Here is a 24,087-nt window from a genome sequence, read left to right on the forward strand (position 1 = left end):
GACAGCAGCGCTAGCCTCTCCCCTCCGCAAATGTCACCGCGCCCAATTAGCTTAATTAAGCCAGTTCTGGAGCAAGGGGGACCCCTCCTCGGACAACATCCTGCTCCCACCCTCAGCCATGGAGGTGGGTGACAAGAGCTCTGGGCAGAGAGGAGCTCCTTACCACCTGCCTTCCCGACTCACCCACCTCCCCCCATGTCGCTGAAGACAGACAACCTGAAGGACGGCAGGAGAAAACCACAGACAGAGGGAGAAAATCAGAATCACGGGAGAAGGAAATTTGAGACAGAGAAAGTGAGAAAAGAGACTGAGAGACAAAAGAGACTGAGAGAATGGGGAGAGAGAGATGGAAAAATAGCGCAAGAGGGAGAGAGAGCACGAGCAATCAAGGGAGCCAGAGGGAGGATTTTATTTTATTTTATTCCATGTTCCCATTTCTCGGCTCGTTTCCTCACAGACTCTCACCCCTCCCTGTCCGAACTCCCCCACAAGGTCGCTTCAGCCGTGCCCCCCCAACTCTTCTTTTTTATCTTGGCTGTCTACAGCAGTGGGTGGGGGCGGGAGTGCCCAAAGCCAGGGAATTTGCCAGGATCAGAGAAGCACAGACGGCACTTTGTCTGAGATCAGAGATGGGGGTGACACCCGCGCACCTCTCCTTACCCTGCTGAACCTCCTCCCCGCCCCCTGCCCCTGACTTCTACCCCCTGCCCCTGCCTGGTAGAAGTCACTGGCCTGAATCACCCCAGCCAGGTTCTGACTGGGTACAAGACACAGGGGTGCTCTGGTCTGCTGGGAGGAGATGGCTTGGAGGCATTTGGGGTCATAACATCTGACGGCATGGGGATAGTGGGGACCTGGACGACTGGGCTTCTGGAAAGAACAACGGCTGGGTGAGATTAGGGATCGGAGTTCAAATGGCTTTCCCAGGAAACCTAACCTCCCTCCTCCAATGCCCTCTCTCAGGTTCAGGCCCTGCCCTCTGCAAGCCCACTTCTGGGACCTCTTCTCCCTCCCACTGTACCCTGGGACCCCTCCCTCCACCCCCTCTAAGGCCCACCCTCCAGGTGTTAGATGCCGGCTTAAGCCTGTCTGTGGGAGTCAATCATTCTTGCCACCCCCGCCCCCTCACCTGGGCTGAGAGGAGGGATGGATGGAAGGGGGAATGAGGGGGGCGATAAATATGTATGATGAGCGGGTGGCGGCAGCATTAATAACCCGGGATCGCAGCGCGGCGGGGACGGATCAGGATCAGGCGGTGGAGATTCTAGCCCAGCAGCTTGGCTCTGCTATTCCTGTCCCCAGTGACACTGAGTGTGTACACATGGGTGTGGGCAAACAGAGGGGGGCACCCATGCTTCCTGGCCTCCTTACGTACCCACAGCACAGCCTGCGGGCCAGTGTGGGACACGTCCCCAGAGACCACTCAGATATAATTGACATGCATATATGTTGTCCCCATCAGAACACAGCGAGATCACACTTGTTCTGTGACTACGGATACACCCCCTTTAGAAAGAGCTTGATACTTGGGCAGAGGATGACAGGGGCTTACACAGGAAAGGTGACACCTCCAGACAACCACATATAGCTACCCTCAGACCGCTATACACAGCCATACAGCCAACCCAGACACACAACCACACCAGCCACACAGACACCACTCCACAAATTGACACACACACAGCCAATCCAGGCACATACACATAGTCACCACCGATTTACACAACAGACATGCAGCCATGACAAGCAGCCACACACACACAGGCTCCTCAGACTCATATCCATGGGCACCCAGACACACAGCCACCACAGCCACACACACACATGTACAGACCACACGCACACAACCATTTGGGGCTAACAGAGACACAAGAACCCCAGGTTGACACACACGGTACTGCTTCCCCCCACGGGACCTGTGCACAGTCAGGGCCACAGCACACGGCGGTGGCGGTTAGCTCAGGCTGACTGACACACTCTGACATGCAGCTCCTCTCTCGCCTGCTCCCCTCGCTGGAGCGGCATCTCCATATTTCTTCCTCTTGCTTCCTTTCTGTCTCCTTCACTCCCAGCCACCCCCACTCACCCCTGCCCCAGATAATTGATGGCCTGGGCCTGGCCCGGCCGCTCCTGCCTCTCTATCCATCTTGTCCTCGAGCCCCTGCTGTCTCTGAGATCAGTGGCCACCTGAGACACACAGAACGGGTGGGAGCAGGAGGGGGCTCCTCAGCACCCTTGGAGCCCAGGGAAAGAATGACCAGGCGGCCTCCACCAGAGTGGAGTGCTGGGGACTGGGAGGTATACCTAGGCTTTCCTCCTCTGCTCAACTGGTTCCCAGCACTCACTCCTTGCAGGCCATTTGGGGCTGAGGCCCAGGTGGGGGCTTTCGTCTCTGAGGTCTTGGAGCCTCTTTCTTTTTCTTTTCTTTTCTTTTTTTAAAGGGAGTCTCGCTCTGTCACGCAGGCTGGGGTGCAGTGGTGCGATCTAGGCTCACTCCAACCTCCACCTATCGGGTTCCAGCGATTCTTCCACCTCAGCCTCCCGCCGCCTAATTTTAGTAGCAATGAGGGTTCTCCATGTTGGCCAGGCTGGTCTCGAACTCCTGACCTCAGGCGATCTGCCCACCTCGGCCCCCCAAAATGCTGGGATTACAGGTATGAGTCACCGCGAGTGCCGGCCTGGAGCCTCTTTCTTGATGCTGGATGTTAACTGGTCACAGCCTCTCTGGCTCAGTTTGCTCAAAGTCCAATCCCTCCCTGGCTCATTACTGGAACCAACCAGGGGCCGGGCCAAGAAAGATAAGCCAGGATCCAGAGCTCCACTCCCTACTCACGTTCACACTGGCTTTGGGTTTTTGGCCCTCATTGGAGCTCTGGGGGCACAGGAGGATTCTTGACGTCATTTCACAGATGTACAAACTGAGGCCCACATAAATGAAGTGACTGGGCCAAGACCACATGACTTGAAAGGGCTGCAGGTCTCCTCCAAAGCACACTCTCTGCCCCCTGGGGTACTGTGTGGTTCCATTTGGTCTCCTAGCGGCTGTGGAAAGGGGCTGGTGTGATAGGGCTCTGGTGGGATGGCGGGGGACAACCCCAGCGTCTCTCTCTCCTCTTTCTTCGTGCACAGGCGGTCAATGCCCAGATACCAGAGTCCGGAAGGCCCCAGTACCTGGAGCTGCGCCCCGCCGCGGCCGGAGCGGGCGCCCCCGGCCAGCAGCTCCCAGCGCTAAGGTCTTCCGACGGCCTAGGCGCCGGTCGCGCCTGGAGCTGGGCCTGGCCGACCAACCACACTGCGGCGCTGGCCCAAGCAGGGGCAGCCGGGGCGTTGCCCGCGCAGCGCACCAAGAGGAAGCCGTCCATCAAGGCGGCCCGCGCCAAAAAGATCTTCGGCTGGGGGGACTTCTACTTTCGGGTGCATACTCTCAAGTTTTCACTGCTGGTGACCGGCAAGATTGTGGACCATGTGAATGGTACCTTCAGTGTGTATTTCCGCCACAACTCGTCCAGCCTGGGCAACCTCAGTGTCAGCATCGTGCCGCCCTCCAAGCGTGTCGAGTTCGGGGGAGTCTGGCTGCCCGGGCCTGTCCCCCACCCTCTGCAGTCTACGCTTGCCCTGGAGGGGGTGCTTCCTGGGCTGGGGCCCCCGCTGGGGATGGCAGCAGCAGCGGCAGGGCCGGGCTCCTTCGGGGGCGCACTGGCAGGGCCGCTTGGGGGCGCGTTGGGAGTGCCTGGGGCCAAAGAGTCGCGCGCTTTCAATTGCCACGTGGAGTATGAGAAGACAAACCGCGCGCGCAAGCACCGCCCGTGCTTGTACGACCCATCGCAGGTGTGCTTCACCGAGCACACGCAGAGCCAGGCCGCCTGGCTCTGTGCCAAGCCCTTCAAAGTCATCTGTATCTTCGTCTCTTTCCTCAGCTTTGACTACAAACTGGTGCAGAAGGTGTGCCCAGACTATAACTTCCAGAGTGAGCACCCCTACTTTGGATAGCGCCCCTCCCCAGCCCCAGCCCCGAGCCTCGTGCCAAATCCCAGCCTCACTAGGTGGGACCCCCTTCCCAGTGTTCTGCCGCTCCTGTGGCCATGTCGCCCACTCCTTCCACTCTGGGGGCGGAGGGGAACGGCCCTCTCGGGACCCTTAGCTAACGTGGGTGCCCTTTTTCTTATGCGGAGTGCCCCTGAGGCTGGGGTAGCCCCTTCCAATGCACCCCAAAGTGAAAGGGGTAAGAGTGCAGCCCCAGAATAGGTGGGGCTTGGAGGTGGTCCCAATGTCCCCTAGGTCCACAGTGGGTCCCCTTTTCACCCTTAGCGCTAGGTTGCACACTCCCTTTCCCCGCAGCTTTAATAACTCCTGGCCTGGCACCCTCACCCCACCCTGACTTTCCTATCCCCCAGCGCTTGTCCTGCTCCACCCTGCCCCGCCTAAGACTGTAAAGGCCTAAAAACCTCAGCCTGTCCTCCCACCTTTCTGCCTGCCATATGCCTGTCCCCTTTTCCTCCAAACCCCATTAGGGTACCGGAAGCAGAACCCCTGGGCTGAGGCGCTGGCCCCGGCCCCTGCCCCTGCCCGCCCCTTTCCAGTCCCTGCAGTCCAGCTCCACCTGCCCTCTCCTGCTGCTTCCTCTCTGTGATATTTTTTTCTACGCCAAAACAGACGGGAAAGGGAACAAAATAAAGTGAAATCCAATACACGCCTGTGTGAGACCTTTGTAGGGAGTGGGGAGGTGGTGTGGGGTTTCTCTCTGTTAGAGACCTGGCCAGAGCCTTCTCCCTCAGCGGCTCGTGGGGAAACCAAGGCAAAGACTGACAGAGCTAGCACCTTGGAAGTCACCAAAGACCAGATCAAAAAGAGCTGAGGGTTACCCTCGGGGTAGGAGCCCCGCCTGAGGTTGGGATTCTCCTCCAGAGGTGGGCGAAGGGAAGCTGCAGCAAGTGGGATGCAGATGAGACCTGAGTGGGGCTCACCAGCGGATGATTTGGGGAAGGAGGTGTAAGACCTTGAATGGGATGGAGATGCAGGGACAGTGTAAGCAGAGCGCTGACAACCTGCTAAGCTCCACGGGGCCGGCGGAGGTGGTGGCAGGTTGGGAGGGAGGGGGAACGGTGTTTGCGGCATCTGGAGTCATCGATCTTCCTTTTCCTTCCTAATTTCGTGGGCGCTGAGTTTGCAGACGGAGGAGGTGGGGAGGGAGCTTTGGGATGAGGGGGTGGGGGAAGGGACCAGCGCGGGTTTGGAGGGCGGGGCCCGTGGCTGCTACTTGCCACTAGCAAACACGGCCCCCTTTAGCCAGCTGCCCACCCTCCCCCAACCCGCGCCTCCGGCTCCCTCCTGCAGCCGAGGCTGCTAATTTTATCCGCCCCCCCCCACCCGACCCTGGCCTGGGCGTTAATTGGCTGCGGCTTCATTAGCGGTTCTCAGCTCAGCCGCCCCCCTCCCCTTGGGACCCCTGGCTGGAGGAAGGAGGGGGAGCGGTGCCGATAAGCTGAGGCACCCAGGAACTCCTCATCTTCGCCTTGATTCCGGGGTCAGGGTGCCCACTGGAAGGGCAGTGTTCCCCAGGGGCTTGCCCACTGGCTCCAGCCTGAAACTGAGTCAGACACAGGTCTGACCCAGACATATCTGGGAGTGAAAAGTCAGTAAGCCGAAAATAAATATCTGCTGGCTGGATGGCTGAATAACAGGGTCAACTGAAAGAGGAGGGAGATCGGGAATGGTTCTGCATCCGAGATTGGCCAAAAGCAGAAGAACCCGGAAGTCTTCTAACACCAGGCTTATTGCTGGAAACACCTGAGAAAAGCTGAGCCTAGAGTGGCAGGGAAGGAGGTTCCGGCTAAGGGGAGATTTCTAAGGGCTGGTATGAGAGCCAGGTGGGAATGGCTGGAATTAACAAATTAGCCCATCTGGGCCTTAGTTTCCTCACTTGTGAAGCCACAGTAAAACAGTGTGTGGTGGGGATTCAATGAGGCTTTTCCTGCGAACATGTCGCTGTGCTGGATTGTCCTCCCCTCTTCCTCTGCCTCCTCCTCCTCTTCCTCATACATCTGGACATCTGAGAGCAGAGTTAGGTGTCCCTGCCTGTCATTGCACTTGTCACACGTTGTTACCTGTTCACCTGTTGGTATCCTAGCAGCCAGTGAGCTCTTCATATATCTCCAGGGCTATGGAATGCCTGGCATAAAGAGCTCAATATGTCTGTTGAATGAATGAATAACATTGCTACATAAGGCAATGATTCGCAAAACCACTGCTTATCAGGCTGGTCCAAGTGCAGTGATGTTTACAACTAATTGATCACAATCAGTTACAGGTTTCTTTGTTCCTTCTTCACTCCCACTGCTTCACTTGACTGGCCTTTAAAAAACAATTTTTTTGGCAAGGCGCGGTGGTTCACGCCTGTAATCCCAGCACTTTGGGAGGCCGAGGCAGGCAGATCACCTGAGGTCAGGAGTTCAAGATCAGCCTGGCCAACATGGTGAAACCCTGTCTGTACTAAAAAATATAAAAATTAGCCAGACATGGTGGTGGGCACCTGTAATCCCAGCTACTCAGGAGGCTGAGGTAGGGAGAATTGTTTGAACCCAGAGGCAGAGGTTGAAGTGAGTGAAGATCATGCCACTGTACTCCAGCCTGGGTGACAGAGTGAGACTCCGTCTCAAAAAAGAAAACAAAAAAAATTTTTTTTTTTTTTTAAGACAGTCTTGCTCTCTCACTCAGGCTGGAGTGCAGTGGCTTGATCATGGCTCACCTTGAACTCCTGGGCTCAAGTGACCCTCCTGCCTCAACCTTCCCAGTAGCTGGGACTGCATGCACATACCACCATGCCTAGCTAATTTTAAATGTTTCTTTTGTAGAGATGGGGTCTCACTATGTTGACCAGGCTGGTTTAGAACTCCTGGCCTCAAGAGATCCTCCTGCCTCAGCCTCCCAAAGTGCTGGGATTACAGACATGAGCCACCATGCCCGGCCAAAAAGATTTTTTAATTTAAAAAAAAAAAACTTGGCTAATCAGAACCAATGAGGAGAGGTTTACTTGTGTGACAGCATAAGTGGGCAAATGTCTACTCTTTGAGATCCATTGAATTAGAACCTCTGAAAACAGACCCCACACACATATTTATATCATATTTTCCAACCCATTCTGTTGCCAAGGTTTGGGAACCTACTCCTGGAGGGGTCGATGAATTCCACTCCCAAGGGTTTCCTCCAGATGAAGTCAGGCTAAAAGGAAGATCCCTTCCATTCTCAAAGATCTATAGCCCTGGGGAAAAAAGCAGAGACCACTTACTCCTGGGACATCAAGAGATGGACAGGTAACAAAATGGGACAAGTGAACAACAGGAGGGGCATCTTCCTCTGCTCCCAGATGTCTGAGGAGAAAGAGGAGATGCCATGTAGGAGGCAGGTCTGTGGATCAGAGGAAGAGGGGCGGACAATCCGTGACAGCGCATGTTCACAGGAAAAGCCTCATTGAATCCTCACCACACAGTATTTTCTTGTGGCTTTACCAGGGAGGAAACTGAAGCCCACATAGGCTAATGCACCAGTCCCAGAGCTGGAACTTGAAGTCAGGTCTCCGACCCTTCTAAACCATGGTGCTTTCCAGTGCGCCATAGCTCTCTATCTTGTGTGGGGGTCCAGATCTCCTGGAGTCTAATAATGCTAGCTAGATATTCAGTAGGCACCCAATAAACGTTTGTCTTGACAACAAACAGAGGGAAAACAAACAAACCCTGAAAAGCTTCAGGACAGTAAGGAGAGGGGCCGGCACTGGACCTCGGTTTTTTTGTTTTTTGTTTTTTGTTTTCCAGGCAAGGGCCTCTAACCCTGGAGCTGCAGACGAGAATTGTAGAGAAAAAAAACCGGGGAGGCTGAGAACTACAATTCCCAAAAGGCCACAAAGGCGCCACCATTACGCATGCGTAGGTCCCTCCCCTTAGCCTTGGAGTCTCAGCGCGCTCTTCTCGCGCATGCGTTCTCCGAACGGTCTTCTTCCGACAGCTTAGTGCCCTAGACCAGAGTTGGTGGCTGGACCTCCTGCGACTTCCGAGTTGCGATGCTGTACTTCTCTTTGTTCTGGGCGGCTCGGGTAAGAATGGGGCTCCAGATGCTGGGTAATCAGTGGAAAGGAAGCTCTTCTCCTACCTTAGTTACTAGTCACAAACTCTGGGGTTCTCTAGGCTTTTCCACGCACGTGGACTGAGGCCTCAGGGAGCGGACGTGTAACTAGGGAATCCCCAAGACCCGTGGGCGCGCGTAGGGTTAACTGCGAGCCTGTCCTCATTCTGGCGATCAGACGCCCCAGGGCCTCGTGACCGCCCATTTCACGTGGCATTAGGGGAGAGGACAGCCCCGGATGCCCCGCGGACCCCGTGCTGGCGAATGAGTGGAGTTCTCGGCCTGGCCTCACAAGCTGAGCCTTTTCGGCCAGCTCTGAGCCCTGCAGATGATGCAACCGAGCCTCACTGCTTGCATCAGACAGGGGTCCCGGCGGCAGTGAGGGCTGGAAGGAGGTGGAACGGGTAGGGGGCTAAGTAAGGGGAAAGGGTATTGGCTTACTCTGGGGCAGATCCCCACCCCCACCACTCCCACACAGCTCTTCCCCAGGGACTGCTAAAGGTCTACCCTCCCACCTCCATTGCTCTACAGCCTGTGGCCTCAGCCCTTGCCAACTCTGCTTCTCCCCACGCTGACTGGGGTATCAGTTTATGGTGCCCTGCAGGAAGACCTTCTTGTTCCTGTGGGTGGGAAGGTTCTGGAATCTCAGTGGCCTTCTCTGGAGTTAGGGAGACATAGGCTTTTGGAGGACAAACTTTGCTAAGTGGTTCATGAAGTGAGCTGGTGGGAGATTTCTGAGGTGCGGTGCAGTGAATGGAACAAATCAGAACCACCCCCTGGACGTTGGCCTCAAGCTTGGCTCCAGAACTGGCTTTCGAAGGTGGAGGTGGGGGTAGTTAGAACTGAAACAGGCTGGCTGAACAACTGGCTGCAAGGTGTGGCCTTACAAGCATGAGTGAGGGTGGCTGGGAGACGATTCGTCCAGACTGTTGTGATTTCACCGACTTTTCCTGCCTCTAGCCTCTGCAGAGATGGGGGCAGCTGGTCAGGATGGCCATTCGGGCTCAGCACAGCAAGGCAGCCCAGACTCAGACTGGGGAAGCAAACAGGGGCTGGACAGGCCAGGAGAGCCTGTCGGACAGCGATCCTGAGATGTGGGAGTTGCTGCAGAGGGAGAAGGACAGGCAGTGTCGTGGCCTGGAGCTCATTGCCTCAGAGGTGGGACCTGGGGAGATGGGCAGGGGTTGGGCCACCATGGGTACAGAAAGTAACAAAGTTATCTTAACTGATATTTCTCCAAAACCCCTTTTCACACTCAGGACCTTTCTTTGGGGCTTTATCTTCCTTTCTTATCTCTCTGAAGCAAAGGCAGGGCAAGTCCAGTTTATGGGGTTAGGGCATTAGGGAGCCTCCAGGGTCCCTACAGTCTCATCTGATCCCTTCCTTCCTTCCTCCTGTGAGGAAGGAGGAGCCTAGAAGCACAAGTTTGAGTGGGTAGGTGGCACTGAGGGGCCACCGCTCATGACAGCTGGGTTTCTGAGAATGCTGCCTCTGGCTTTGCCCCAGGCCTGGTGCTGAGTGAATGGAGCTTTCTGCAGGGAGTATCCCCGCTTTCAGCTCTGGCTCTGGCAGGGAGGGACTGTGGGAGTCCAGGGGAAGGGGCTCAATACCTTCTGACATTGCCCCCCACCACCCCAGAACTTCTGCAGCCGAGCTGCGCTGGAGGCCCTGGGGTCCTGTCTGAACAACAAGTACTCGGAGGGTTATCCTGGCAAGAGGTGAGGGCTGCAGGGCAGTGTCAGGGATGGTGCTCCCAGTGGGGGAACCCACCTGTACCTTCCCAGTGTTCATTGAGGAGTGAACTTCCCAGTCCTTTGCTGCTGGTTGAGAGTCCTTTCTCTGCGCCCTCATTACCCCTCTCCCACGGCAGATATTATGGGGGAGCAGAGGTGGTGGATGAAATTGAGCTGCTGTGCCAGCGCCGGGCCTTGGAAGCCTTTGACCTGGATCCTGCACAGTGGGGAGTCAATGTCCAGCCCTACTCTGGGTCCCCAGCCAACCTGGCTGTCTATACAGCCCTTCTGCAACCTCATGACCGGATCATGGGGCTGGACCTGCCCGATGGGGGCCAGTGAGTATGGATGGGCTGGCTGATGGTCTTGGCGGGCAGGATTGGTGTGGGAAAGGAGTTATTTATTGAATACCTACTGTGGACCATACAGATGGAACAGGTCTTGCCCTGTCCTGCATGTCACAGTGGATGAGGAAGATAAGATCCCAGTTACAGTGCCTACCACAGAGTGGACAGAGCAGTGAGGCAGTGTGTGCTAGGACTGGTGTTCCAGGGACAGAGAACTGTGGAGTTGAAGGGAGCGGTTAAGTCTGGGAGTCCTTCCACCCAGGCCTCCTTACTTCCTCTCACTTCCCAGTCTCACCCACGGCTACATGTCTGACGTCAAGCGGATATCAGCCACGTCCATCTTCTTCGAGTCTATGCCCTATAAGCTCAATGTGAGTGCTCCAGGGTGTGGGGAGGGGCTCTTAGCCCTGGTGGGGGTCCTCTCCTGGAGAAGCTGAGGAACTGAAGTGCTGGGCTGTCCTTAGGGTCAAGGAGGAGAGTGAGCTGCCCTGCTTCCTTCTCAGGGCTTTAGCTGTTTGTGTGTCTGTCCAGCCCAAAACTGGCCTCATTGACTATGACCAGCTGGCACTGACTGCTCGACTTTTCCGACCGCGGCTCATCATAGCTGGCACCAGCGCCTATGCTCGCCTCATTGACTATGCCCGCATGAGAGAGGTTGGTGGGGGGCTGGAGACTGGGCACCTCCCCAGGGGGTGGTGAGGAGGTGTGAGAGGAGGGCAGCCTTGGGCAGGCCTCTCCAGGCCCTCCCCAGGCTGAGGCCTTGCCTCCGTACCTGCCCAGGTGTGTGATGAAGTCAAAGCACACCTACTGGCAGACATGGCTCACATCAGTGGCCTGGTGGCTGCCAAGGTGATTCCCTCGCCTTTCAAGCACGCGGACATCGTCACCACCACTACTCACAAGACTCTTCGAGGGGCCAGGTCAGGCTCCCTGAGGTCGGGCCTTGCCTTTCCCTGCCTTCAGGCCTATTCCTGGGGCACCGTTGGCCTGGACCTGAGAGGAATTCATTCCCACCTGCAGCCCTTAAGATTCCTACCCAGTCTGTGACAGTTCTCCTTCTCTTCCCCATGGTAGCTATGCTCTGGCAGGGGGTTTGGGGACGGGATTGAGGGACTGATTCCCTTTACCACTGGAACCCAGTGTACCTAGCCCATGTGAGGTGTGCCCTTGGGGCTCAGGTCCACCAGCTTCCTCTGCCTTCTCTGTGCCTTGTCCTTCTTTTCAGCTTAGACTCTGACCACCCACCTCTCACACAGGTCAGGGCTCATCTTTTACCGGAAAGGGGTGAAGGCTGTGGACCCCAAGACTGGCCGGGAGATCCCTTACACATTTGAGGACCGAATCAACTTTGCTGTGTTCCCATCCCTGCAGGGGGGCCCCCACAATCATGCCATTGCTGCAGTAGCTGTGGCCCTAAAGCAGGTTGGGCATCCTGTCCCTGTAGGGTGTCGGGGGGCAATGGCCTGGAGGCTTAGGTCCTGCACCTTGCTAACTGATGCTGGGGCTGATGGAAGGGAAATGCCAGGATGGAAGGGGTCAAGGCTGGGGTCACAGAGCTATGCCAAGGGTGCAGGGCCAGGTAGTACAGGGCTTGGGTCCAGGCCTAGGGTCACAGCTGCTACTGTCTCATCTCCAGGCTTGCACCCCCATGTTCCGGGAGTACTCCCTGCAGGTTCTGAAGAATGCTCGGGCCATGGCGGATGCCCTGCTAGAGCGAGGCTACTCACTAGTATCAGGTGAGCCAGCAGGGGATGGGTGAGGGCCTCTGTAGCTTCAGGCAGAGGCCCAGGAGACTCACCACTCCCCATTTCTTACCCACCTTAGGTGGTACTGACAATCACCTGGTGCTGGTGGACCTGCGGCCCAAGGGCCTGGATGGAGCTCGGGCTGAGCGGGTGCTGGAGCTTGTATCCATCACTGCCAACAAGAACACCTGTCCTGGAGACCGAAGTGCCATCACACCGGGGGGCCTGCGGCTTGGTGAGACCTGGGGTTCGAGGAGGGAAGGGGCTCCCATGCTGGATGACTGCTGGGTGACCTTGGGCTATGCTCATCCCTCCCCTTGTGCCTCGTTCCAGGGGCCCCGGCCTTGACTTCTCGACAGTTCCGTGAGGATGACTTCCGGAGAGTTGTGGACTTTATAGATGAAGGGGTCAACATTGGCTTAGAGGTGAAGACCAAGACTGGTGAGTGAGCAAGAAGGAACCTGGGGCCAGCCAGTTCCCACTCACTGTCTGCTCCCTCCCCCAGCTGATCTCACTGCCTTCCCTAGAGCTCTGACCACTTGTTTCCTCACCCTCTCTCTCAAGGCAAGCTCCAAGATTTCAAATCCTTCCTGCTCAAGGACTCAGAAACAAGTCAGCGTCTGGCCGACCTCAGGCAACGGGTGGAGCAGTTTGCCAGGGGCTTCCCCATGCCTGGTTTTGATGAGCATTGAAGGCACCTGGGAAATGAGGCCCACAGACTGGAAGTTACTGTCCCTCCCCCTACCTGGGCCAGTGGAATAGAAAGCCTTTCTATTTTTTGGTGGGGGAGGGAAGACCTCTCACCTAGGGCAAGAGCCAGGTATAGTCCCCCTTCCCAGAATTTGTAACTGAGAAGATCTTTCTTTTTCCCTTTTTCAGTAACAAGACTTAGAAGGAGGGCCCAGGCACTTTCTGTTTGAACCCCTGTCAGGATCACAGTGTCAGAGATGCGTGCTCCTTCTTGGGGAAGTTGGGGAGTGCCCTTCAGAGCCAGTGGCAGGCAGGGGTGGGTAGGCACCCTCCTTCCTGTTTTTATCTAATAAAATACCAACCTGCCCTGAGTTTCCATTACTGTGGGTGGGGTCCTCTGGGCCAAACAGTGATTTGTCTCTTTCAATGTGTACACTCCTCCCCTCCCACCACCTCTACCACAAGGACCCCCCGGGGCTGAAGCCTCCTCTCTCTGTCTCTGATCAGAGCCGACACCAGACGTGATTAGCAGGCGCAGCAAATTCAATTTGTTAAATGAAATTGTATTTTGCCCACGGCTGCTTCTGTTTGATCCCTGGGGACAGAGGGGAGCAAGGGAGGGGAGCAGCAAGGGGAGGCCCAGGTATGGGGCTGGAGGGGGTACTGATGGCAGCGAGAGGCAGCGGGCTTGGGCAGGGAGGAGTGCGCTGCACCTCAGGAGGCAAAGGTGCCCCAGCCTAGGCAGGCCCTGGACCAGCCGGAGCTGAGCAGCACCGCCCCTGGGCTGGCTCCCAGAGCCTGGGCGAACGTGGAGCCCGCCACGTCTCTTGGCACTCAGAGGTCCCTGCTTCTTGTTGGCTCACGTAGGCCACGCTCAACACGTAGCCTGTGCCACACCCTTCGAGGCCTGGGTAGGAGGGCAGAGGGGCTAGTCTGGGCTCTTTTGATGGACCCCTGCTGGTGCTGCCTGCCTCCTCCTCCCCCACGTGGGACTCAAGCCAAGGGTCAGAGGCGCTTCCGCTGCTGGGAGCAAGGGAGGAAAGTAGGGGTGGAGCAGCCTCCCCTCTGCGTGGGAACCCGGCCTGTGTGAGCAGGAGCAGGACAGCGTGGCCAGACTGACGCCTTGGGGCCTGAGGGGAGGAGTGGAAGAAGTGGATGGGCTGGCTGTCCGTGGTTTGCATGGCACTGGCAGCCCAGCCTGGCTTAGAAGTCTGGCCGGTCCTTCTTTAGCTTCTTATAGTCAGTGGAAACTGCAAGGAACTAAGAGGAGAGGGAAAGGGGGTTGCGCTGAGTGCTCCAAGCCTCCCTTTGCTTACGGTACGGGAGTTGTGGGTCACCCGGACCAGGAGGTAAGAGGATGGGGGAGTGACCCTAGAGCCATCAAGAGGTACCTTGTATTGGTCATTGGGACTCAGGCGGTTCCAGGGCTCTGGGTTGTTCTTTCTGTCCCAGCTGTGGAGCAGGAAGGGGAGGGTTAGGGTCTCCTCCCTGGGACCCAGGACTCTGTGACCCAATTTGACCCTCAAGCTCCAGCTAGAGGCTCTGGCCCCACCCCGGTACTCCCGCCTCCTGCCCTGGGGGTCCCATTTCCCAGGATTGACAAAGGAACGGTCGTATTAGCAGATGCTGACAAGTGAGACAAGAAGCCTGTAACCATTGTCAGCATGGGACTGGGTGGCAAACTGACAACGGGGCCCAGGGACTCCCACTTGCTACCTGCCACCCTAGGTTAACCCTAAGAGCAGAGTAGTGGGAATCAGAGATCCCAAGGGGCTGGGTTTCTGGTGATGTGCCAGGAATTATAAAGCCGTTGGTGCGCCTTTCACTTCCGGACCCCCTCCGCGGGCCGGGTGTGAAATCTCCGCCCCACACTGGTCCCCAATGCCACCCCCAGCAGCTCACCCAGCCACACCCCCAGTGCTCTGGCAAGGACTTAGAGGTACCCAAAAGCCCGAGCCCGCCGCTGGCGGAGCAGCGTCGTCATGGCAACCAGGCCGGGGAGAGGGGGAGAGGCGTCGGTTCCGCATTTCAGGGCGGGCCAAGCTGAGGAGTGAGCAGTCAGGTGGGCTGGAGGGGATAAAGCGGTCTCCCAGGTCAGTGGGCTCCAGCCCTGAGATGCGGGTTGGTACAGTCGAAGGTGCATGCAGCAGGGCATGGGATCCCTACTAGGGCCACCTATTTTCACCGCATCTTGCCTCACCCAGCCCCCACTGAGCATCCCAAGCCCGGCCTTTACCAGACGTCGGGGCTGCGCAGGGCGAGTCGCAGCAAGTAGAGCCCAGCACTGCCCATGCCCAGGCAGATGAAGCCAATCATCGGGATGATCTGCGGGGAAGATGAAGAGCACTTCTGGGGTCAGCTCTCTCCCCGCAGTCACCCTTCACAAGTTTTTGTGCCTACCCCAACCCCACCCCGGGTCTGGTGCTCCCTCCCTGGAATCTCCTACAACCATATTTCCTGGCATGGTCTCCCTCACCCTACAGCAATCCTGTCCAAGGTAGTAGATTTGTGGGACACAGGGACTTTTCGGAGAGAGACTGGGGTAACCTTAGGGGAAGATTATGAGCGCTGAGGGACCTGGGCACAAGGCAAGGCACTGGGGGATTTGAAGGGTGGGGCAGCAGGAGAGTTAGGAGTTAGAATCAGAGGTTCTGAGGACGGGACTCACCCCTGGATGTCTTTTGATCTGCTGGTAGAAGCGGGCCCCAAGACTGGCTCCTGCCATATCGTTTTTCCAGTGTCTGGTCTTCTCCAGTGGCTCTGTCCTCTCCCTCCTCCTGGGATCCCGCCCCTGAGTGGGGAGGGATCAGCCCAGCCCAGAGCAGCTTAGCTTGGCCCAGCCTGTGCTTCTTTGGACTCGCCCCACCCCAACTTAGCTCACTTTCTCCTCAATTCCAGGCCCAAAGCCTGGAGGGGAATTGTCTGGGAGCCAAGTGGTTTCTGCTCTCCCATTCTCTCCTCCAGATGCCTGCACCTGGACCAAGGGACACCATCATTCTTGGGGCTTTTGGCATCTGAGGGAAGGACCTCACTGGCATAGGACCCCATAAGATGTGGGAGGAGGCATGGTCATGGAACAGGCACTTAGCAAAATGCATGTGTAGAGTGTTCACAGCTGGGACCAGGAGGGGCCAGGGCCAATGAGGCCATGTACAACACTTCCCTGACACCCCTAGAGCTGTCCAGGAGCAGGTCCTGAGAACCCTAGTTCTGTCCCCTTCACAGTACAGTGGGGGAAGGAGGAAGACAGGCCCACACCATAAAGCTCCCCCAGCCCCTCTTGTTCTGAGTGGTTTCTTCAGGTTGTGGTTGAACTGGAATCGTGGTTGGAGGCTGGAAGAACCAGGTGTATCTTAATCATGGCTCAGGATCAGGATGGAATACGCCAGTGTATTTATTCTACCACAGTCATGGCAGTGGCGCTTGAGAGACTTGCTTGCTCTGCCTACCTGGGGTAGGGTAAAGGTGGGGCCGCCCAAGGAGGCCATCCCCTTCCTCTGGCTGTGGGATGGAGAGGAAGGGAATGGAGTGGGGGAAACAGGAAAGATCAGACAGATGTTGAAAGAGAACAAGACACAGACACAGAACTGCGAGCGATTCCCTCCTGTCCTCAACCATCTCAGGTGGGTGCTATGCTGCCGCGGTTGGGAAGCCCACAACCCCCGTCTCTGGGGAATTTGGGTCTTAGGGACGCAGGAACCGAGTCCTATTATCTCTCCCCACTCCCACCATAACCTCCACCACCCCCTCCCTCCTTGCTGCTGAACCTGCAGAGCACCCCCCACCTCCCCTTCCAGAGCCTGCCCTGTGGAGGGCGCGGGCGGGAGCCAGTTATGCACCTATGGCTGGGATCCTCGGGGTACAGGGAGGGAGAGGGCGCTTTCTAGGGTCCCCCTCCCTTTCCTTCGCACTGATACCTCCACCGCCCCCTACTCTGACAAGCGCGGCTGTAATTAGGCTGCAGGGTCCCGGGCTCTCCGCCTCCCTCCGGCGGATAATGAGATAAAGTGTCAGAGACACGGCGAGAACAAAGAGACAGAGACTCGCTGCGATTTGTGTGGAGGGCGGGGGAGCGGGGCTGACGGGATGTCAGAGCCTCCAGCAGCCCAGCACTCCCAGAGAAGAGCCCGCGCCTCCAGGGCCCAGGAAGGGAGGGTGTGTCCTGTCACCAGCGTACCCCAGCCCTCCAGTCTCTGGGACCAAAAAGCAACCCCAGAGCTCGAACTTGAGCGGCCGCACAGCTGGGCTGCACATCTGGTTCTCTGTGGCACAGCTGGGGAGCAAGGACGCGGGAATGGACGCCTGGTCCTTGCGCCTTTGTTCACGAGCCCTTGCCTGCCTCCTTGGGCCCTTTCTTCTGAGTTCCGGTGATCCCGGCCAGGTCCCACATTCTCTGTCACACTCCTTTTCCAGGGCCGCCGCTGTTCCTCCGGCCTTGGGCCTCCGCCCAGCTCACCGAGCTGCAACGTTACATTATTACCTCCGCTCCGCCTCTCCGCCACTCTTTGACCCTTCTCCTGCTTCTGGTCCCTGTCTCTGTGAACTTATTTCTAATCCCCCTTCCATCTTTGGTTCCCGTCTCTGGCTGGCCCATGGGGCCGATCTGGAACACAGGACTCCTTGAGTTCCGGATCCCATCTCTCCTGGCTCCCCACACTTTCCCACCACGAGGACTCAGGCCACGCTGGCCCAGCGGGGTGAGGAACCGCAGGAGTCATTAGCCACAGATTAGGCGCGGCCCGGGATCCCGCTGGGACTGGACTCCAAGCGCTAACCCACACCAGGATCCCAATCCGCGCGCTGGCTGCACAGCGGGTCAAAGGCAGCGGTACTCAGCGGATTCAGCGTGTTGCAGGGGCCGTGGGCACGGGCGCCCCCTGGAGGCCGAGGGGCCCTCAAGCTCGGGGAAGAGGCCTTGGGCACCCCCTATCCGGCAGTGCCGACCCTGCACTCCCGGCATTCGGGCAGCTAAGTTGGTGCCTGGAGTCTCCGTCCACGCCCAGCGAGTCACTCTGCCACTCCCGCCGCCAAGACAGTGGGTCCCGCAGCCTCCACTCTTCTCGTGTGAGATGGGACCGGAGGGCGGAGAGGGGACGCGGAAGCTCCTGTCTCGCCAGCCACAATCAGCACCCAGGGTTCAGGCGGGTTCCTCTTCTGGGGCTGGGCAGACTCAGATGCCTGGGGGCGGGGGAGGCGGGGGCTTCATCTCTGCTTCTGGGCTGCAGATTCGAGATTGCCCTAAACCCTCTGACCCGGCCTGTCCTAGCCTCTCACTGCCCTTCTTTCTGCCTCTTGTTCGGGCGGTCTGTCTGCTTCCTCTCTCTGGGTATGTCCATCTCTCTCTTCCTTATCATTCTGGCTGTGTCTGCTCTCTTGCTGCCTTCCCTACCTGGCTTTGTCCCTCTGCATCGGTTTCTCTGTGTCTCTCTGTGTCTCGCTCCCTCCCTTCACATCTCTCCAACTGTGTCTCTCTTTACTAATGCCTCTCTTTGTCTCTGTCTTTATTTCTGTCTCTCCCCGACCCCATTCCCCAGCTCTATTCCTATTCTCTGGGTTGCTACTTCTGGGGACTGCAGCAGCCCAACAGGGCAGCCCGGGGACGCCTCGGGGCACTGCCCAGGGTTCTCCTCCTCAGTGCCCAGGGTCCTCCTCCTCAGTGCCCAGGGTCCTCCTCCTGGTCACCTCCACATGCCCGTCACCTCCGCGCAGCGTTGGTCTTCCCGCCGCGGCTGTGGGACGTGGAGGGGCGCCCGGGAGGGAAGACACAGGGCCCAGCATCTGCTCGGGAGCCCCGGGGCCCCTGACCCCTTCTGCCATTATTAAGGGTGCCGGTTCCTGAGGCACCGAGATGATCATGATTGCATCAGCCAGACAGAAGCGAAGCCGGGAGCTGCGCGGTGAGCGAGCAAGTGAGACAAAGACGCCCGCGCCATCTGTTTATGCAAAGCGCTCTCCGCCGGGCACCCCGGCGTCCGGCTCCTGGCCGGGCTTGGGGCAAGGGTCATAAGCCCATTCCCACCAGGCGCCCCCACCGCGCCTTAGCTTCCCCTCTCCTCAGCACCCAGAGGGGCCGCGGGGCGAGCGGAACGGAGAAGGGGCGGGGGTATTGATGTGATTGGAGCGGACGCGGCTGTTTCTTCAATAATGGATGGAGATGATGCGGACGGCGAAGCCGAGCTGGCCGGGAGAGGAGAGAGGAATAGAAATGGGGAAAGGAAGGAGTGGGGGCGGGAGACTCACTCCGGCGCGCGCGCGCGTGCGCACGTGCGTCACACTGTCATTCGGATACACGCCGCCGCGCGGCTCACACCCAGGCACACGCCCACGCATTGTCACCGAGACACACATACCTGCAGGCGGAGACGCGATAGCAACACACACTCCCCGCTGGCTCTTCCTGATTTTCACACATACCTGCAGGCGGAGACGCACGGAAACGCCCCCACGCAGAGGCACATCCGGGCAAAATCACCCAGATGGGAGCTGGGGAGCGGGAAGTGGACAAACCCGACAGATATAGACACACTCGGGGCACAGACACACACCCGGACACAGAGTCGGACACACCTGGGGCTCAGGTGGACACACCTCACATACCCAGGGAACAAACGGACACACACAAACCACACGCCGGGGATACAGACGTCCATAATTGCCAGGGGCACGGAGAGACCACCCACACCCACTCAGAGGCTAGCACACCTTAGTATATGCAAGAGTTGCCATCTGTGCCCTGCAGGGTGGAATGTGGCAGGGAGGTCCTCAGGGTCTCCGGAGCAGGCCTCGTTAACCTAGCAGTATAATGAAGTCTTGGTGACAGGAGGCGCCTGGGGCTGTGGACTAAGAGGCCCGTGCGCCAGGGCTTAGCTGCCTGCAAGCTTCCTTGACTGGCCCCTAGGGAGCGTGGTGTCGATGTTGGGCCGCCCCTGAGCAGCAGACCCGGGGGACCCCACAGACTCAAATCGGGCAGTTTGGTGGAGGGAAAACCCAAAGGGAACATTGGAGCTGCACCAGAAGATTCTCAGGATCCCCAACACGGCTGCCAGTGGGGTTTATAGAGAGGGTCACTCTGTACTCTGCCCTTTCCCCCCCGTGCTGCCCAGTCTTCCAACTTCAAGGGGCACGTGTGTGTGTGTGTGTGTGTGTGTGTGTGTGCGCGCGCGCGCGCTGAGTGGGCAGTGGAGGAGGTTGGGGTGCGGGTTGTCTTGTACCCCAGTACCGGCCCTTCCTCGGATCTGTTTTCAATTCATTCTGCTCCTTGGCCCAGACTTATGACCTTTGCAGCGTGCGGCAGTATCATCCATCACCTAGGCGCCGCTTACGGGGATGAAGGGCGCTGGGAGCTCACACAGGGTCGCTGTCACGCCTACTGCGCTCTCTGGGGACCTGCTCTCTGGCCTGCAGGCCAGGGCTTAACAGTCTTGGTGAGTACTGAGGGGAGGGTGTAACCATGGGGCTCCATCGGGACACTGGGTCACATGTCCCCACCCCTGGTACCCTAGCACCCCTCCTTCAAGTTCAGCACAGCCTGTTTCCCCGCTTTTCCCGCCCCCCTTCTCTCGGGCCCTTTGCTTAATTTCCTATTAACTGCTGATAAATCCAATTAAACCGCCGCTCTAATTAGGGACAGCTGCCGGCTCAGTGAGGCTAGGGAGGGGGGCGCCCCCCGAGTGTAGGGAGAGAACAGCCGTTCTCCCTGCTCCTCGGCATCCGCACACCAGCACTGCCGCCCAATGAGCCAGTAAATTGGTTTTGCCTGAGCATTGATGGGGGGCCCTCTCGAGGATCTCGGGGGGGCTCTGGTTTTGAGTCCCTCAGACCTTGATGAATAGAGACGACCCGAGCCCTCGCGGTCCCTCCCCTCATACATTCCTGTTAGGTGGATTTCAAGGAAGGATGAGGACAGAAGGCTTGATTTGCGTGTGGTTGGTGTGTGTGTTTGCCTGTGATCTGCTCCTATTCCAGCTCAATCGCGATTAAAGGGGGGTTTTCTTTAATGACCTCACCTCCACCCCCTCAGGCATCCGGGACCGTCAAGGGCAAAGGGAACAGAATGCTGAACCCGGTCCTGCAGTCTTCTTGTGTGCTTCCCTACCCCCATCACACCTCAGCCTTCTGGAAGGGGGGCGCGCCTGTCCCAGGCCCTCCTCCCAGCTGAGTCTCGGCCCTCCCCCCGCCAGCAGCAGATGGTGCCCGGGCTCCCGCTGCCAACCTTGCTAGGCGGTGCCAACCTCAGTCCTGGCAGACAACGGGCAGACGAGAAGAGGAGCTCCTGGCTGGCCAAGCCGACCCTCCCCCACCCGGCATCGAGCTCAAGACCCCCCCCCCACACGCTTGCCCCACTCCAGCGACCACTTCAGCCTCCCTCTCACTGGGTCCGCTCCCAGGTCCCCAAACTCCTCGTCTCCTTCTGCTCCCTTCCCCACACCTTCCCGCTCTTCGCCACCTGCCGCCCTGACCAGGGCCGGCGTATTTGCATATTTACATATGCAAATAACAACATTTGCATACGGCGCTCCGCGGGGGGTCTCCGCGAGAGCCGGTTAGCTGTCTGCCCTCCGTCCTCACTCGGAACCTGTCGGAAAGGGTTAGGGCAGGGGCCGCGTGGGAGGGGTTAGGCCCCAGGCCTAGCTAGCTCGGTTCCCGGAGGACTTGAGGAAGTGTTGCCATGGAGACGGCACGCACCCCACCCCCTCCCAGGCCCAGGGTCTCGGGCTTGGTGTCTCTGGTTCTCTCCCCTTACCCACCCTCTACCCCCTCCCCATCCCTCGCTCTCCAACCGAGATCTTGCATCGCCCCCTGGCGGCCTAACTCGGCGCCAAGCCAGATTCCGAAATACAAGGGGCTGCCTGCGGCTAAATAGCCAAGAGCAAGGGGGACTTACCCTACTACAAGAACCGGCTCCCAGCCGCTGGCGCGCGGGGGCGGCGACTGCAGCCCCGCGCTCCCCTTTCTTCACTGACCACAGAGGCCTCACCCGGCGGGCGCACTTGTCTTCCCACCTCCCGCCAACCTCAGCCCAGATGGGTCTCAGGTTACCCGATGGTAACGAGGTCGGGCAGTTAGGGAGGATTCTCCACCCCTCCGCAGGCCCTCTCCTCAACCCCAGTTAAAGAACAACTTTTCTAAGTTTTGTCAAAAGTTTAATAAAACTTGCAACATTCGACAGTTCGCCCTCCCTCGCCCCCGCCCCCCGCCCCAGTTCCTCGCTTCTGCTAGTAGATATGCGTTTTTTTCCAGCTCTTGCAAGCGGGGCCTGACAGGTTTCGGATCCGGGCTGCTCTGGGCAGCAGGTATCCGAGGCCCCAGGCTGGGGAACGGGGCGAGAAACAGTCCCTTTCCGGAAGCCCCGTCGCGCTCAGGCGGGCCTTCCAACCCCTCCTCTCCCAGCAGTTCCGTTGTTTTCGCCCCCTCCCCAAACTCCACTGGGCCCGCCCAGAATGGGGTGTGGGTGTCTCCCGCTTGCAGGCGCCCGCAGGCCTAGATCTCCTCCAGAAAGTCGGTGGGAAACAGCCCCACCTTGCGGCCGGTGTAGACCTTGACGTAGCCGCCCGCTTCGTCTCCTTTCTGCACCACGATCTAGAAGATTAAAGGATCAGAAGTAGGAGAGGAATCAAAGGAAACGGTAGGAGAGGACAGCAGGGGAGCCGGGGGTTACAGGGGCTCACCCTGATCTCATTAATGGTTAAGCTCTCCAAGGAGTGTGGTCGGCTAGGGAGCATTCAGGCCTGGGATTGGATTGGAGCAACAGCCTACCTGGTCCTTCTTGAGAGTGATCTGCCCTATCTCGCGGTTCCCCACGAAGGATCTTGTCACGCGGTGCACACGTTCTCCAGTCCGGACCCGAATGATGAAGTTTGGAGGGAAAAATCCGACCTTCTCCCCGATTTTCCCCTAGGGAAGATAGTAGGGAGAGTCCATCTCTCAATGTGGGGTTCGTGACTCAACCCACACTCCATCCTAGCCCTAGCCATTTTTCTCACCCGCCACCATTCTTCATTGGAGTCATCAATGACTGTGATCTTCTCTCCTGGCCTGAGAGGGGAAAAGAGAGGCCTCACTCACATAGCAGGTCCCCTTCTGTGCCCCTGGTCCAGCATCAATAGGCTCCAAGCCCTGAGTCCCCCTTTTTCCTTTCCCTTGGGGGAACCCAGCTCTTTCCTCTTCACTCCACAGTACCAGCCCCCTGCCCCAAGGCCTCTCACGGGAAATCCAGATCGTCCTTCTCCAGGGCTTTGAACCGATAGAGAGCCACAAAGTAATGAGACTGCTGGAAGCCAGGCTGCTTGTGCTGGGGGTGAAAGGGAATGATGAGTCTTAGGGCTCCTCTACCCCACACTGAGGGGCAGGATTCCAAGGCAGGGACATTCACCACACACTCTACACTCCAACTCTCTTCTAGGTCCCTGAACTGAGAGAAGTGTTTTGGTTGTGGGTGGGTGTGCAAGGTGATGGAGAGAGTAGGTCAAGGGTGATGGGAAGCCTAGGAGTTAAAGAGTGAGCTTCCGCCAGGGCCATGAGTGGTGGTGTCAGAGCTGGGTTGGGGAGAGGACTGGGGTCCTTGCAGGGAGGAAAGATTCTTACCTTGTCATCAGGTGTCTTCTTCTCAGCCTTCTTATCCCCTTCAGGGTTTCCTGGGATAGGAAACACCAACAAATTGTCTGTCTCGTGGAGGTCAATTCTTATTCTCTTACCCTTCTGTGGAAGGGCCTCATCTATCCAAAGCTGGCCTGCCCTTTGCTCCTCCACCCTCTGTGCCACAGCTGAGCCTCTGATCCTACTCCATCTCTGGATGGAGGTGGGTGACACTCACCATCCTGGGGTTTGCCTTCCTCTGGTCTGGCCGACTCTGGCTCCTCCTCCATCATGGCTGCTAGAGGCTGGAGGGGGCACCAGAGTTAGGGAGACGCTGTCTTGGGAACCCATGCCCTGGCTCTCTATAATCAGGTCAGAGAACTACAGAATAATGGGATCTCAGGGTTGGAAGAGGCCTTGGAGGAAATATCTAGCCCAGCCCTCTGCTTAATGCAGGGACTTTCTCTAAAACATCCTATCAGGTGGGTCACCCACATTCTGCTTGAATGTAGCTAAATGACAGGGAATTCACTACCAGATTCCAGGTCCTTGACTATGCTGTCAGCCTTTAAAAATACTCCAGTGTGTAAGTAAAAAATGAGCAGCATGGCCAGGCGCGGTGGCTTACACCTCTAATCCCAGCACTTTGGGAGGCTGAGGTGGGCGGATCACCTGAGGTCGGGAGTTCGAGACCAGCCTGACCAACATGGAGAAACCTCCTCTCTACTAAAAATACAAGATTAGCCAGGCGTGGTGGCGCATGCCTGTAATCCCAGCTACTCGGGAGGTTGAGGCAGGATAATTACTTGACTCTGGGAGGCGGAGTTTGTGGTAAGCCAAGATCATGCCATTGCACTCCAGCCTGGGCAACAACAGCGAAAC

General features: G+C 57.9%; 4 protein-coding genes across 14 annotated transcripts in view; 2 read left to right on the forward strand and 2 right to left on the reverse strand.

Annotated features, from left to right (window-relative positions):
• The first annotated feature begins 1,180 nt into the window (after positions 1 to 1,180).
• NXPH4 (neurexophilin 4) lies at positions 1,181 to 4,690 on the forward strand. Its single transcript, XM_011988626.1, has 2 exons — positions 1,181 to 1,399; positions 3,130 to 4,690. Exons 1-2 carry the CDS (start codon positions 1,181 to 1,183, stop codon positions 3,988 to 3,990), a joined length of 1,080 nt encoding a protein of 359 aa, XP_011844016.1. The 3' UTR covers positions 3,991 to 4,690.
• A 2,901-nt stretch (positions 4,691 to 7,591) lies between these two features.
• On the forward strand, positions 7,592 to 13,203 carry SHMT2 (serine hydroxymethyltransferase 2 (mitochondrial)). 9 transcript variants are annotated; one of them, XM_011988538.1, is made up of 12 exons: positions 7,592 to 8,086; positions 9,076 to 9,273; positions 9,754 to 9,833; positions 9,986 to 10,186; positions 10,485 to 10,566; positions 10,727 to 10,849; positions 10,976 to 11,115; positions 11,452 to 11,617; positions 11,832 to 11,931; positions 12,020 to 12,175; positions 12,274 to 12,381; positions 12,505 to 13,201. In XM_011988538.1, exons 1-12 carry the CDS (start codon positions 8,054 to 8,056, stop codon positions 12,630 to 12,632), a joined length of 1,515 nt encoding a protein of 504 aa, XP_011843928.1. In that variant the 5' UTR covers positions 7,592 to 8,053; the 3' UTR covers positions 12,633 to 13,201. The 9 variants fall into 9 exon arrangements, with proteins under 9 accessions (XP_011843928.1, XP_011843929.1, XP_011843933.1 ...); XM_011988539.1 differs by having other exon boundaries at positions 10,757 to 10,849; positions 12,505 to 13,196; XM_011988540.1 differs by lacking the exon at positions 7,592 to 8,086 and adding an exon at positions 8,320 to 8,519 and having other exon boundaries at positions 12,505 to 13,196.
• Positions 13,173 to 19,058, reverse strand: NDUFA4L2 (NADH dehydrogenase (ubiquinone) 1 alpha subcomplex, 4-like 2). Its single transcript, XM_011988536.1, has 5 exons — positions 19,045 to 19,058; positions 15,299 to 15,604; positions 14,867 to 14,955; positions 14,022 to 14,082; positions 13,173 to 13,890 (listed from the first exon to the last, which is right to left on the reverse strand). Exons 2-5 carry the CDS (start codon positions 15,353 to 15,355, stop codon positions 13,834 to 13,836), a joined length of 264 nt encoding a protein of 87 aa, XP_011843926.1. The 5' UTR covers positions 15,356 to 15,604; positions 19,045 to 19,058; the 3' UTR covers positions 13,173 to 13,833.
• A 2,693-nt stretch (positions 19,059 to 21,751) lies between these two features.
• Positions 21,752 to 24,087, reverse strand: part of STAC3 (SH3 and cysteine rich domain 3) — an 8,379-nt gene continuing 6,043 nt past the window's right edge. For all 3 annotated transcript variants that reach the window (XM_011988552.1, XM_011988551.1, XM_011988550.1), the window contains 6 exons: positions 23,444 to 23,510; positions 23,215 to 23,264; positions 22,836 to 22,921; positions 22,614 to 22,665; positions 22,387 to 22,524; positions 21,752 to 22,209 (listed from right to left, as the gene is read on the reverse strand). In XM_011988552.1, the coding sequence (XP_011843942.1) occupies positions 22,111 to 22,209; positions 22,387 to 22,524; positions 22,614 to 22,665; positions 22,836 to 22,921; positions 23,215 to 23,264; positions 23,444 to 23,510 (492 nt within the window). In that variant the 3' untranslated portion in view covers positions 21,752 to 22,110. The remainder of the gene's footprint in view (positions 22,210 to 22,386; positions 22,525 to 22,613; positions 22,666 to 22,835; positions 22,922 to 23,214; positions 23,265 to 23,443; positions 23,511 to 24,087) is intronic.

The sequence above is a fragment of the Mandrillus leucophaeus genome, unplaced genomic scaffold, assembly GCF_000951045.1.
Source record: "Mandrillus leucophaeus isolate KB7577 unplaced genomic scaffold, Mleu.le_1.0 Scaffold332, whole genome shotgun sequence".
Taxonomy (NCBI): domain Eukaryota; kingdom Metazoa; phylum Chordata; class Mammalia; order Primates; family Cercopithecidae; genus Mandrillus; species Mandrillus leucophaeus.

Bases quoted from the DNA above. Each gene is read 5' to 3' on its own strand.
- NXPH4 (XM_011988626.1), top strand. From the start codon at position 1,181: ATGTATGATGAGCGGGTGGCGGCAGCATTAATAACCCGGGATCGCAGC. The intron at 1,400-3,129 runs GTGGGACACGTC...CTTCGTGCACAG, and splicing joins AGCACAGCCTGCGGGCCAGT to GCGGTCAATGCCCAGATACC.
- SHMT2 (XM_011988537.1), top strand. From the start codon at position 8,380: ATGAGTGGAGTTCTCGGCCTGGCCTCACAAGCTGAGCCTTTTCGGCCA. The intron at 10,567-10,726 runs GTGAGTGCTCCA...GTGTCTGTCCAG, and splicing joins CTATGCCCTATAAGCTCAAT to CCCAAAACTGGCCTCATTGA. The intron at 11,618-11,831 runs GTTGGGCATCCT...TCTCATCTCCAG, and splicing joins TAGCTGTGGCCCTAAAGCAG to GCTTGCACCCCCATGTTCCG.
- NDUFA4L2 (XM_011988536.1), bottom strand. From the start codon at position 15,355: ATGGCAGGAGCCAGTCTTGGGGCCCGCTTCTACCAGCAGATCAAAAGA. The intron at 14,956-15,298 runs GTGAGTCCCGTC...TCTTCCCCGCAG, and splicing joins AGATCAAAAGACATCCAGGG to ATCATCCCGATGATTGGCTT. The intron at 13,891-14,021 runs GTACCTCTTGAT...CTCTCCTCTTAG, and splicing joins GTCCCAATGACCAATACAAG to TTCCTTGCAGTTTCCACTGA.